At 27.7% G+C, this 14924-nt stretch overlaps 1 protein-coding gene across 4 annotated transcripts in view; it reads right to left on the bottom strand.

Moving 5' to 3' along the window:
* Window positions 1–14924, bottom strand: part of LOC117183158 (E3 ubiquitin-protein ligase ARIH1) — a 56600-nt gene that overhangs the window by 18053 nt on the left and 23623 nt on the right. For all 4 annotated transcript variants that reach the window (XM_033376383.1, XM_033351154.1, XM_033351145.1 and 1 more), the window contains 4 exons: window positions 13806–13979; window positions 13623–13688; window positions 13312–13527; window positions 2996–3553 (listed from right to left, as the gene is read on the bottom strand). In XM_033376383.1, the coding sequence (XP_033232274.1) occupies window positions 2996–3553; window positions 13312–13527; window positions 13623–13688; window positions 13806–13979 (1014 nt within the window). The remainder of the gene's footprint in view (window positions 1–2995; window positions 3554–13311; window positions 13528–13622; window positions 13689–13805; window positions 13980–14924) is intronic.

Here is a 14924-nt window from a genome sequence, read left to right as displayed (position 1 = left end):
TTGAAAATTCAACTTTTTTCGTAGAAAGTGATTTCTTGTTTAAAAATTCATATTATTATCGTGAAAACGACTGAAATCTTCTTCAAAAGAAAATTCAGCTAATTTTTTGTTGTTGAAAATTTATCTTTATGATTTTAAAATTCATCTGTTTTAGCAGAAATTCAATTTTTTTAAAAGAAGATGCAACTTTTTGGATAAAAATCATTCTTCTTCGCTTAAGTAATCAACTAATTTGTTTAAAAGATTTGGTTGAATTACTTTGTTAAGAAATCACTTTTTTGTGAAAGATTTCTATTTTAAGTTGAAAATTTATCTCTTTATTTGAAAGTTTAATTATTTTGTTAAAAAATAATCTTGCTTAATTGAAAATTCAACAACTTGGGTAAAAGATAAACTACATTGTTAAAATTTTTTTTGATTGAAGGCTTATGACTGGTTGAAAATTAACTTTTTGGTAAAAAAAAAATTTGTTAGTTTGAAATTTCATTTTCGTTTGGTAAAAATGCACTACTTTCGTGGAAAATTAATTTTTTGCTGAAAAGTTAAATATATACTTTTGTTTTGAAAATTCAATATTTGTAAAGAAAATTTGTCTTCTGGCTTGAATGTTCAATAATTTATATAAACTTTTATTTATTTTTTTAGTGACAAATCTTTATTTGTTGGAAATGCGTCTTTTCGGTTTTAAAATTCTTTTCTTTTGTTGTATAAATTTGATTCTTTTTGGATTAAAATATAAACGATGGCACTTTTTCGTTGGGAAATTGTCTTTTTAGGTTGAATATACAACTATTATGTTAACAATTAAATTATTTTGTTAAAAATTGGATATCAATTTTTTGTAATTGAAAATTAGTCATAGAAAAATCAGAGAATTTTGAAAATGTTCTCGGTTTCGCATTTTTCGCAAGAGGCGCTACGAGCGGTGCAAACTAACTAAATTCGAATTCACGCGTCCAAGTTTTCCGGGAGTCGGGTCTCCTTATATTACTTCGTGTAGGAGAGCCACCCCCTTGACCAATGGGCATTCATTGAAACACATAACCTAATAGAGGGAATAGCAAATAATTTCTCTCTTTTAAAAGTAGAATTAGGAAATACAGGCTGGCTGTTTTAATCGACGAAATAAATTTTCGGTCATTTCCCGGGGTCTCCCCGGTTCGTAAACATTTTTTACGATCAATGAAATTAAAAAATGAAACACTAAAGCTACAAAAAAATTTCTACTTGAGGTAATAAAAACTGAGCTGCAAATGAAAGCACTCAAAGTGTGACTGTTAAATTTTGAACTTTTAAAATTGAAATTTAAAAGTTTTTAATTAAACAATTTTGCATTCAAATGCTCGATAATTTACGCGTATATAATTAAAGGTACCAAAATTTTTCAATATAAAAAATATAAATCCACGTTATCATTTTCAATGCTCTAAATTAAAAAATCAATCAATGAACTTTAAAATTTTCAAAATTATATAATTTTAAGAAATTTTAAGTTACAAACATTAAATATTGGAAAATTGAAAAAAGTTGACTAAACACTTCTTAAATTAGAAATTCAATTATTTTCTTTTTAAATGGTTTAAACATCCTTGGAAAGCTTCAAAATTTTATTTCGAAATCTTGAAAAATCTATAAGTTGTTTTAAATTTAAAATTATTTTGGAAATTTTTTCAGAACTTCTAAATATCTGTCAAAATTAATTGAATTTTTTCTACAATTTTCAGAAAATCCTGCAAATTTGAGAAAATGTCTTTACAATTTGGATGCATAAATAACAATTGAACATTTATTATTTGTAGGCGAATTTTGATTAATTTTTAGGAGATATGTAGAAGTTTTGAAAAGATTCAAACTTAATGTAAAACTTAAAATGATAGTCTAATACAAAAAAATGTAGACTTTCGCAGATTTTAAACGACAAAATTAGATTCTCTTCAAGAATTGTGAAAGGCTTCAAAATAATAAACACATTTTCTGAAGATTTATAGGAAAATTAAAAAAAATTCATTTTGACAAATTATTTTACGAGGATATTTAACCAGTTTTTCAAAGATTCAAACAAAATTTTCAAATAAGATTCTAGAAGGTTTTAAGACAATTTTCTAAAATTTGCATGATAATTTTTAATCTTTTTAAAACTCCTAAATATCTCTTAAAATTACTCAAATTAAATTATACATAAAAATTTTACCATTTCACTTAGAAATTAAGCATTTTTCAAATACAATAATAAAAATTGTAACTTTTAAAGTTTAAAGGATCTTTGAAATTTTCACGATTCCAGGCTTTCTATGTCAAACAATTCAGTTAAAGATTCATTACTTTTAAATATTTGGGGTTTCAATTTACTTGTCTTAAATAGAAATTCAAATATTGCTAAATATTCAATAGTTAATCTTTTTTTTTAATTAAAAATTCCAAATTGAATGGGTTAAAAATGGAATATTTTAGACTAAAACAATATTTTAAATGCAATAAAATCCTTTAATTAAGAAAATATTATTATGAAGTTATTTTTAAGTTAAAAATAGTTTACAAACTTTCACTCACATGTTCACATTTGTATAATGACTAAGACTTTCAAATTAAAACTGTTTAAGTTTTAACGTTAAAATCTGCTAATTCTTAAATTTTAACTGATTTAAAATCGTTTTGTCAATTTATTAAATAAAAATGTTTTTCATCCAAAATTTTCAAAATCAGAGGCTTTTATTTTTTATTTGTTCAAGTCTTTAAGAAAGCATTTAAAAATTCTTTACATTAAAAATGTAAGCTTAAAAATAAAAATTTTTAATGGAAAATTTTTAAAGTAAAAAAATTTTGAATTACGCATTGTAAGCTAAATAATAGCATAATTGAAAAACATAACAATTCAACTAATTATTTAAAAACTAAAATCCCCCTTGAACGGCCAAAAAACATACTAAATCTAGTGGAAAACCCCCTGATCTGGCAACACTGAATTCGTGACAAAAAAAAAACACCTCAATCTTACCTCGATCCAGGACATGTTGTGCTGTTGCATCTCCTCCATCTTCTCCTTGACACTGGCGTAGAGCTTGTGTTCAAACTTAAGAGACTGCATATGATTCATGTAACGATTGCAGTAAAACAAGTACCGCTGAAGAGCAGCTCGAGACTTTTCCTGAGCGTCTCTCGCTGTTTTGGCGTCATCTTCGTCGTAGCGGTTACAACTATACCAGCTTGATCCATGCGGTTCCCAGGGTCCTAGACATACCCAGCAAAATTCTGTCTTACAATTTTGATTTTTGCAAATCATGTGATTGCATCCTCCGTCCTTCTCGATTGTGACATTACACTTCGGGCATTCCTTAGTGTTTGCTGCAATCCAGTTGGACGTCTCTGAGTCGTCGTCGCACTTTTTGATCCACTTTCGCAGAAGGTGACACTTGACCGGGTCGTGCCAGTTTTCTCCACAGTGGAAACAGAAGGTGTGCCCACATTTGCAGGTGACAGGTCGCGATTCAACGTATTGAACCTTTATCGCGTTGTTGCAGTCTGGCGATGGACACCACCTTAAGAGCCTGTTGCACTGAAAAAATTGCAATTTTTATTATTGTACAAGAATATTGTGTACTCACTATATGGCAAATGTCAATAAATGCCTCGCATATATATGCATATAAGATGGTTTTCAGATTACTAATATTTCGAGTTCTTTAAATTTCGGAATCAATTATTGTCTTACTTAGAAATCCTGCATAAACAGTAACTTGTACAATAGGGTTGTTTCGCGATATTAGATGAAATAATTTTTTGATACTGAATTTTAATCCGAAGTGAAAGTGCGTTATAATTTTTTTTATGTTGAGTCGTTTAACAGAAAAAAATTATTAAAAATTGAAGGCGGTAACAAACTTTTTAAGTTGATGTCACGTGGGTGTCACGTGACTCAGAGGTTCTCATATTTATCTATCAATGTGACGATGTGGCTGTCATGTTGTAAACCAGCCCTGTGCATCTGAAAACAAAATGGCGATCCTTTAGTGTCCTAAGTTGGCTAGTTCCTAATATCTTCAGCGTTGCGCTAGTTGTCCCATCACCAACCATCACTCCCTGTTTTTGCATTGTAAGCAATGTAAGAAGATCACTTTTTTTATATTTTTTAATACACAAAATGTTATTTTCTTAAAAAAAATATTGAAATAAAAAGAATGTTACTCATTTTATATTTCAAAACAATTTTCCAAACGATTTATATAAATATAGTGGAAAACATGGATTAAAACGTCACCCAATAAACTTGGTAAAGTGGAATATTATATTTGAATTTGAATAAAAAGATAAATATAATCCTTTTTATATCTGAAAACGCAGTAAATAATATTTATATCAATAAAATATATAAATAGATTTGTGAAAAAAGTTTTAATAGTATATAAGTTCAAACTTAATACTTGAGGGTTTAGCGAGTACTTACACTATTGAATATAATGAGAAAAAAGTAATTGAAATTGAAATACATTTTTTTCGTGAACATGTAACATAAAAACATTTAAAATAGTTTGTTCGATAATTTAAATTGTTGAAAAAAAACTATTTTTCAGAGGAAGAAATGTTAATGATAATTTTATAAAACGTCCAAGATTTAAATATAATCAATATTTTAACATTTTTGTTTTAAAGACTTAAAATGATATAATGATAAAAGAGAGCAATTAAAGACATTTATTTTTAACTGATTATTAAATAAAATGGTTTCAAATGTAAATTTAATTCAATTCAATTAGAAATACATTATATCCATTACATATTCATAAGCGAGAGTATTCACACGGTAAGTTTAAACATAATACTACTCAAATTTTTCTCCGGTTTTTTTACATTCCATTAATAATATTGTTAATTTGTTTTCGACAATAAACTTTAAGAATCATATTTTAGTATTCATAGAAAATGATTGGAAAACTATGTATTTTGAAATGTTAAATGAGTAATATTGTTTTATTTTCAACAATTTGTTTGCATGGAAATAACATCATGTATACCAAAAAATTAAAAATGTGATTTAGTCCCATTGCTTTCTATGTAAAAACAGGGAGTGCTGGGACAACTAGCGCCGCGCTGGAGATATTATGGAACTAATCAATTTAGGACAGTTGCGGGGTCAAGTTAAAATCTGAAATATGGAGAGATGCACAGGGCTGTTGTAAACTAACGAAACTTATGATAAAGAGGTTAGGCCACGATCTACTGTCAAGTCTGACTATTTTGATTTGTTAGCTTTATTTGTTAAGGATTATGTGACAAAAAAAGTTCTGTTGTTGTGATATTTTAATTAAGAGTCAGTAGTACGTTGAAGGAAAACAGTAAGTACAATTATTAACACATTTGAAAATCGTACATATATCCGAATTGTTCAGTCAAAATGACGACATTAAAGTACTTTTTAAATGAATTCTTTATACAAAAGTTTTTGTTTGAAATGTTTTTCAAAATGTTTATAATCTTTTTTAAATAATATTTTGCGATTTCAATTTTCGAAGTGCACATAATCAAAACAAAACATCGGCACAGAAAAAGATATTTAAAAATCACTGACACATATGCTGTGATTGGTGGAAAATCCGACCCCTTTGACGTCCAAGGGGCCCTCCAATCGACATCGCGATAGAAAATTCACATTTCAACATTAAATTAAAAATAGTAAACAATATGTGAAAAATATTTTATGGGCGTTCTTAGAATTAGAATTTGATATACTATAAGATCCATTTATTGGAAAAATGATATCTGACTTTGGAAACAACCCTATTTCAAGGTGGCCGTTTCAATCAACAGACCTTACAGTCCCTATGGGATAAAATATAGGGCCCAAAGGGTACTTTTTGTCACGCTCATAGGGTACTTTTTCGCACTCACCGGGTAACAAATTAAGGATAAAGTCAGAAGATTTCGAAACAATTCAATTCACATTCAGAAGAATTCAAATGAATTGGACCAAATGTTAAAAAAATCAACAAAATTCCATTGATTTCCATAAAACTGGAATTTAAAGAATTTGATGAAATGCTAAAGAATTCAAGGTGAGGTTAAAAACTTTCGAAAATTTTTTTTAAAAAATCATTGAATTAAGTAGAATTGAGTGAATTAAAAAGGATTCAAGTAAATTTAAAAATTCAAGAGAATTCCAAAGACTTTAAAAGAATTCAAGGTAAATTCCAAGAAAATTTTCAAATCTCTTAAAATCTTTGAAAAACTACTAATTTCTAACACAAGAATTGAGTAATGATTACAAATCAATCCAAGATGAATTAAAAAGAACTCAGGTGAATGGGAACAATTTTAAGAATCGAAACAAATTTGATTGATTACAATAAATTTTGAATGAATTTAGAGAAATTTAAAAGAAATGAGAAGAATTTTATAAAAGTCATAAAAAAATCAACCTGAATTTAAAAACACTCAAGTGAGTTGTAAACAATTCAAAAATATGGAAAAAATAATTAAATTGGGTAGAATTCTCGAAATCTTTGAAACCCCACGAAATGCCTCATGCATGGTGAAAAATTTCTTGAAACCATTTAAATATTTAAATCCTTTAAGATGATTAAAACCCCTGGAAATCCCTTGAAATTGTTTAAATATCTTGAAAATGCCTTGGAATCTTTTAAAATACCCGAAAATATTTCAGTCTTTGAATTCCTTCAAACTACTGAAATAAACTTAAAAATTCTGGGAATATTGTAACACTTCCTAAAATATTTCGAATCCTTTGAAATCTGTTGAAACCCTTTGAAAATTTGTAAAGCCCTTAAAAACGCCTGAGAATCTTTTACAATACGTTAAAATATTTCAAAACCTTTAATCATTTTATCGATTGATCCTAATGATAATTAAATTTAAATTTTCAAAAATTAAAACAAAAATCCACTGAAAGAAGTAGAAAAGAGTAAAATTATAGAAATTCAAGTAAATTAAAAATACTTCCAGTGAATTCATAATATTCAAGAGAATTCGAAAGAATTCAGGGTGAATTCAAAATATCTTCAAACCTTTAAAACCCTTCAAAATACCTTATTTCTCACGAATAAATTCTGTAAAATTTACTGAAATATTTTTACATTCCGCGATATTCTATGATAATATTTTTTGAAATCATGGTAAATGTATTGAAATACATTGAGAGTTGTAAAGTCCCTTGAAATAATTGAAATCCTCAGGAATTCTAGAAAATTCTTTATCCTATAATTTTTCAAAAGCTTTAAAATCACTTCAAATCAATGAAATTAATTTAACAGAATCCTTGGAATCTTTTGAAATTCTCTAAAAAACTTCAAAATAAAAGCCTTAAAAGTTTTAAAAATACTGTAACATCTTTAAAAGTTATTAAAATCTATTAAAAATTTCTCGGAACCTTCATACATACCCAGAAATACTTCAAAGAATTCCAGATAATTCAAAAATAGGTACAGACTTCAAATGAATAGTGATTAACCCACGACTTAATTTATTGAATGAAAAGTGACTAATCCGCTCCTTTTCATTTGGAAAAATGACTGTGTGGCAGCCCTTATTTTTTAACAGTTACTTCTCATAGAAACTCTCTGATTTTTTTCGAAGTGTCTGACTCAAATAGGGTACACAAAGGGACCAAATCTTGAAAATAGGGTACTTTAGGGACCCTAACTGAATATAGGGTACAATAGGGAATATAGGGAACGGTATGTGAGGCCTGAAACAAAACAAAAATCCCGCTTTTTTGTACGTTGGCAAAAATTGTTCGCGGTCAATGAAATAAAAAAAATTCGAACTCTAAAGGTAAAAATTTCTCTATTTGAAGTAACAAAATCTGTACTGCAAATGACAGCACTCAAAGTGGAATTCTTGGATTTTAAACTTTTAAAACTGAACTTTAAAAGTTTTTGAATTCAAAAAAATTTGTATTCAAATGCTCAATAATTTACACGTACAAAATGGAAGCTACTAACACTTTGCAACTGAACAATTTTTAATTAAATACAGTTAAACTGTCAAATCAAAATTTTTTAACTTTTATAAATTGTAGAGTTCAAAGATTCAGATTCAGTTCCAATGATATAAATCCACGTTACCATTTCCAATGCTTTAAATTGAAGAATCAATCAATGGATTTTAAAATTGTCAAAATTATATCATTTAAAGCAATTGAAGCTAGAAACATTAAAAATTGAAGGGTTACATTTTTTTATGAACTGAACACTTCTTAAATTCAAAGTTAAATTATTTTTATTTTAAATAGTTTAAAAATCCTTAAGAAGCTTCAACATTTCATTCCTAAATCTTTAAACATCTAAGGCAAGCAGAACATTACTGGGACAATAATAAACATCGTTGAGTATCTTTTATATTCCAACATAAATTATAAAAGTAAAAATGTTCTATTATTTTTTAAGTTCTTTTAAACTTGTTACCACTATTTATTTTTGACCTGACAAGTTATACATTTAGTAAAAAAAAAATCCAAAATATTCCTCAAAAGGTGTGAATGAATTGCTAACAAATTTGCCATTTATTTTATTTCAAAACTTTCCGCATAACTTTTACAGCATTGTATCATTGAAATTTCCTACACTAAAAGAAAAAGTAATGTTTTTGCACATTTTTAATACGTTTAAGAGTAAAATTCATCACTTTTTAAGCGATTTTATTCGAAAACTTATGAATATTTTAATGTCCCGCATTTGGACAAATTTTTGGCGAGGTTGCCTAAATCGGGACGAGCTGTCGCTGACTGTCTCAGTTTCGGGCACTTGAACGTGAGTTGCGAAATTGCGTTTTTATTACTGAGACGGTCACTTTCGCCATGTTTTTTAACAATTAAATGTCGCAGTATTATATTAGTGGTATATTTAAAATGTTGTTTATAAGACACAACCTTTTCATTCAATTGATTATTTATTCTAAAAAAGTTGTTCAAAGTAGTTTATTGAAACCTACAATTCTAACCTCAAAGTTTCCCAGCTGCTTAAGCAAGTAATGTAATATAGTATCTAATGAATTTAATTTTTTAACCAAAATTAGTAAGTATGCATTAAAATTCAATATTATAGATTTATTTGCAATATTATCGATTTACTTTTTAAGATAAATTAGGGTAATTAACTTTTCTGTTGAAAATTTATACTTTCAAATAAAAAATATAACTGTTTTGAAGAAAACTCAACTTTTTTACTTGAAAATTCAACAGTTTGGTTAAAATTTTCAATTTATTTCTTGACTGAAAAATGTTCTTTGATTAACATTTCAACTATTTTCTTGAAAATTCGTCTTTTTGGTTCGAAAACCTATCTTTGTAATTATAAATTTCAACTTTATTGAGCAAAAATGCAACTGTGGTAGAAAATTAATCTGTTTAGGTTGAGGCTTCAGGAGTTTCATTGGAAATTCGTTTTTTTGTTTACATTAATTCGCCTGCTTTCAATCTGTAATTAAAATCGTTTTTGGTAAAAATATCAACTATTATATTTTTTTTATCAAAATGTAACTTTTTTGGTTAACATAATACTTCAATTTTTTAACAAAATCTTGAATTTTTTAATAAAAAAGACTAATCTTCTATGAAAAAAAGATTAATTCTTATCAAAAAATGTTTGTCCCAGTAATAGTCAGTTTACCTTACATGTTTTACATTTAAAAAAATTTTTTACTTTTTTTGAAATTTTTCCAGAACTTCTAAACATCCTTTAAAATTATTCGAATTTTTCCTAAAATTGTTTCTGAAAAAATATCTACTCTCTTCGCTTCACTGGAAATCAAACCACAAAACTTCAGATTGCCGGTTGGGTGAAAAAGATTATGTATTATCAAGGCAGGCAATATAACATTACGGAAAAAGGCAAAAGTTTTTCACAAATTGCAATGCGATTTTCACTGTAGCGTGAACGCGAGCATAGATTACAAACCCTATTATCTTTGCTCTCTTAGGGTTGATTATCGACCCTTAAAAAGGCATTCGGTATAAAATGGGGCACCACAATCTTTCATCTGCTTCCGGTCTAAAAGCACCCAATCGGCAATCAGAAGTTCTGTGGTTTGATTCCCAGTGGAGCGAAGATAGATTTTTTTTCAGGAAAAATTTAATTCTAAAAATTTTTTAAATTTATTTTCCACCTAGTCTGATAATGAGGTTAAGTATTTTCTGTTATTTGAAGAGTTAACTTGATCGATAGGTTGATGTTTATTTTCACGGTGGTGATAAAGATATCTACACTGATTGGTGGTAACTATCTCTGATATTAATACAGATTTCTTTCAAAAATAAACAGTTTCTAAGCAAAACTATGAAAATCTACAACAACATAACGCAGAATTCACTTTTTATAATTTATTGTAGAAAACTGCGGATTTCTACAGATAGTTTTTCATAAACAACTTTTTCAGATACGTGAAAATTGACAAAATGTTAAAGGATTTTCTGAAAAATAAAAAATCGATTTTATCACAAAAACCCACCTTTAAATTTCTTAGCATTTTTTTTAAATTTGTGCTTCGATAATGAAGATATCTTGAGAGTTTGATGCTTGCTAATTAATTTGTGTAGCCAAAAGATTTATTTTTTCTTACAATCGAATTTTCTACTTTTTTTTGGAAACAATGACAGATACAAAAAAAATGTTAAGATAAAATTGTATACGTCTAAAAAATTTATATGACAAACGTCTCTTATTATTTTGCGATTTTTTCTTAGTTTACGAGAAAAAATCGAACATTAAATTTTTAGGGGGGGGAGGGATTCATCCGGCCTTAAAAATAGTTTAGCCCACATGCTGCTGGTAAGATGTCTTTTTTCTATTAGTAAAAAATCCTCAAAAATATTTGGAAGAATAAAAAAGGTGGGGTTCTCCAAAAAATATTTTTTTGTCATGTTTTCAAAATTTTAAGAAAAAATATGAATTATTTTCTTGAAAACCCCACATTTTTATTGATCTGAATATTTTTTTCAAGTTTCTACTAATTAAGTAATAGAAGAAAGGCAAAATGTAATTTTTAAATTTTTCTCGCAAGCTATGAAAAATATCGCAAAAGAACAAGAGAAATGTATTGTAGAACTCTTTAGACATTGACATTTTTACCTTAACATTTTTTCCTATCTCTAATTGTTTCCAAGAATAAGTAGAAAATTCGATTGTAAGAAAAAATAATTCACCTGGCTACAAAAGTTATTCAGCAAGCATCAAACTTACAAAATATCTTTATTATCAAAGTAAAATTAAAAAAAAAAAAAATTGGCAACAAATTTAAGGGTGAGTTTTTTTATAAAATCTACTTTTAATGTTTTCATAAAAACGGCTGGTATCACTAAAAAGCAAGGATTGTATAATCATACTGGCCGTTATAATCAAAGAAAAAATTCCCCGTTATTTCACGGTTCGCAAACACTTTTTAAGGTCAATGAAATTTAAAAAATCGAACTCTAAAGCCAAACGTTTTTCCATTTGAAGTTATAACAACTGAGCTGCAAATTAAAGTCAAAGTAGAATTCTTGAATTTAAAACTTTTAAAACTGAATTTTAAGGTTTTTAAATTTAAAAGTATTGTGTTTGAATGCTCGATAATTTACACGTATAAAATGGAAGCTACTAACACTTTGCAACTGAAAATTTTTAATTAAATGCAGTTAAACTGTAAAATTAAACGTTTATAAATTATTGAGTTCAAAGATTCAGATCCAATTCCAAAAATGTAAATCTACATTACCATTTTCAATGTTCTAAAGTTAAAATTGAAGAATAAATCATTAAAATAAAAAGTTTGCAAAATTATATCAGCTTAAGGAATTTTAAGCTGGAAAAATAAAAAAATTGAACGCTTACATTTTTCTATAAACTGAACACTTCCTAAAATAAAAGTTAATTATTTTAATTTTAAATGGTTTAATAATCCTTAAAATGCTTCAAAATTTTATTTTAAAATCATGAAACATAAATACATTTTGTTTTATATTTTTTTCAAACTTTAAATTATTTAAAAACTTTTTTCGGAACTTCTAAATATCCTTTAAAATGATGAGAATTCTACATTCATTTTTTAAAATTTTGTAAACCTTTATATAAATCCGGATTTTGTCGCTAGATATAGAAACCTCCTTCACATTTTTTCAAATCATTTATAATATTTAATTAATTACATTTTTTAAACTTTTTAATCTCTTCAACTTACTCGAATATTTTGTAAGAATAATAGGTATATAAATGTTATTTATGCATCAAAATTAAAGAATTTGACCTAAAAATTAAAATTTTTAAATAGAAAAATTCAAATTGTTACATTCAAAGTGTATTTTTTTATTAAGATTTAAACATTTAATTTATAATTACTGATTTAAAATGCACAGTGAGATATTTATAAATATTAAGTAATTGTTCTTTTTCTTAAGGGCATGTGATACTTGGAAAATTTTAGATTCTACCAGTTTTAAGTTCCGCCGGCCTTTTTTCTAAAATAATAAATATTTTGTCTTAAAAATTTTGGAAATGATAACGAACATGCTAACGGACGTCCCCACACACTTTTTTTTGTGTTTTTTTATCAAAAAATTTTTGATATTGCTAACAACGTGCGTGTATATTTCGAGGTTATATGTGTTACAATTCACCCGAGCGTTACTTCCAATCTACACAATATTTTTGGCCGAAAGCTTTGGATTTATAAATAAACATAGTACCTAATCTCCCGGAACTAACCTTGTTTGCAGGCAATCAAAAAAATTTATTTCAAAAATAATTTTCAGATTATCGGAAAGGCAGTGATGAAAAACGACGTAAACTCAAAATAATGCATATGCATAAAATTTTTATTTCGTACAATAAATTTTTTTTGTTATTATCTCTCAAAAAAGAGTCTGGGGACGTCCGTTATGATATTTTATAGCATTTCCGAATTCAGTTTTTAAAAATTTTCATTTTTGTGAAAAAAAAAACCGGGAAAACTGTAAGTATCACATGCCCTTAATTTAAAAAATTCGAAGTTAATGGTTTAAAAATGTAAACTGTAAAAATTGTAAAACTGATTCCGAATTGTCTTGTAAAATCAATCATTATTCACTTTTTAAGTCGACTTTAAACGCTTTTTTTTAAATACTCTAAATTGAAATCTAAGCTTAAAAATTAAAAATTGTAAAAGTAAAAGAATTTCGAATTAAGCATTCTACAGTGAATTATATAAGTCAAAAAGATAACAATTTAACTAATTATTTTAAAACCATTGATTTAAAATTTGGACATATTTTTTATTTCTAAAAATGCCCTGTTTCCCGGTCCAGCGGCCACTCTGATAATGCAATGAAATTTAAACGAAAAAATGTCTTACTTCGACAAAGCTGTTTGTGATGAGATGTTGGTATTTCAGCTTAACCTTGGAGTCCTTGATCAGTCGCATGACGGTTGCATCGTCTACCAAAATGTCACAAGCGTGTGCTGCGCAAGCGATTGTTTGACCCACGCCCTCTTCCATGATTTTTGTCGTAAGGTATTCGCCCCAGCAACCAGTGCAAAATCGATGTCCGCATTCTAATCCAGTCATCATCTATAAATATGAATAAGCGTACAGAAAAAAAAAACTATAACCTCATATTTTCATGTTAAAAATACTGACCAAAATATTAAGAAAAAAAAACTTACAGGTGTTGGCAAGGTTATAAAACAAATCCCGCATTCTTCTGTTCCGTTTGTCGACGTGCGTCTCGACTGCAAAAAAAAATTAATGCAGCCGTGATTATGAAATATTTCTGATGGGTAAATTGTATTTTGCACTTCCTGCAACTGCATTCTATTGCGTAATTCAAAGTTTTATTATGTTCTTACCAAGGAACTTTGGGAAGCTCGGTTGCGGTTAATTACTGGACCCTGTCTAAAAGGATTTATAACACGCGCTTCAGCGAACAGCTTTTCCTGATCTCCATCGTAAAATCGCTCCATCAACTTCTCTTTGTCCCATTTGAAGTGATTGAGTAAAATTCGCGTTGTTGTCGCCGGAATCTGCAAATAAATTTAAGAATTTATGAGGTATGCAAATAATTACCAAGAAGTGTTGAATTCGTGCTAGAACCGATCGATAATTTGCTTAATCTCGACTTGCCATTACGATTTTCTAATATCGTCACGTCTTTTTCGATTGAGATTCTTAAGAAACCGTTCGATAATGACGAGATTCTCGTTTTTTTCACCAGGTTTTTCACAGAGAAAATTTTGATTACCAAATTGAACACGAAAAATTGTGTCTTAGTGTTTTGACTACATTTCATATTAACATTTTCACAATTATATTAACAATAAAAATACTTATGTCACTTAAATTTATATTTTCATATTTATCATTGACATTTTTAAAATTAAAGAACTAAAATATTTTAACTATATTATATGACATTTATCTTCAGAAAAATTCTGAACATAAATAATAGTTGAATAGTTAAAGTTTTAGAAAAAAAATTCCAATCAAATTGTTGTATTCTCAACAGAAAATTTAATTTTTATTCAAATAGGTGAATTTTATACCAAAATAGTTGAATTTTCAACCCAAAAAGATAAATTTAACCAAAAATAGGATAGTTGTATGTATGTATGTATTTAATCTCTCCCTTTTACGGGTTTGAGGGCCACCGCTCCCTGTACATATATTTACAATTCCATCCTTAGTCTAACTTAACCATAAAAAAATGCATTTTCCACGATATTGAAAACAATTTTCGTTTTTTACTGTCCCTTTTCAGGATCACCCGTTTGGCTCTGCCTTACTCCCTTGCTTTCCCTTACTTCATCCAATTTCTTCATCCACATCACTCCCTGTCCACTACCATCCAAGATCTTCATTCATCCAATATCTGCATGCTCTCACACCTTCTCCCATTCTGAACCGTACAACCCTACTCCATTTTTCTTCCTTTTTTATTTTTTGCAGATATTCTGGTTCCGTCAACCCTT

The sequence above is a fragment of the Belonocnema kinseyi genome, chromosome 1, assembly GCF_010883055.1.
Source record: "Belonocnema kinseyi isolate 2016_QV_RU_SX_M_011 chromosome 1, B_treatae_v1, whole genome shotgun sequence".
Classification (NCBI taxonomy): domain Eukaryota; kingdom Metazoa; phylum Arthropoda; class Insecta; order Hymenoptera; family Cynipidae; genus Belonocnema; species Belonocnema kinseyi.
The sequence above is the reverse complement of the archived record's forward strand: the minus strand, read 5'-3'. Positions and strand labels throughout refer to the sequence as shown.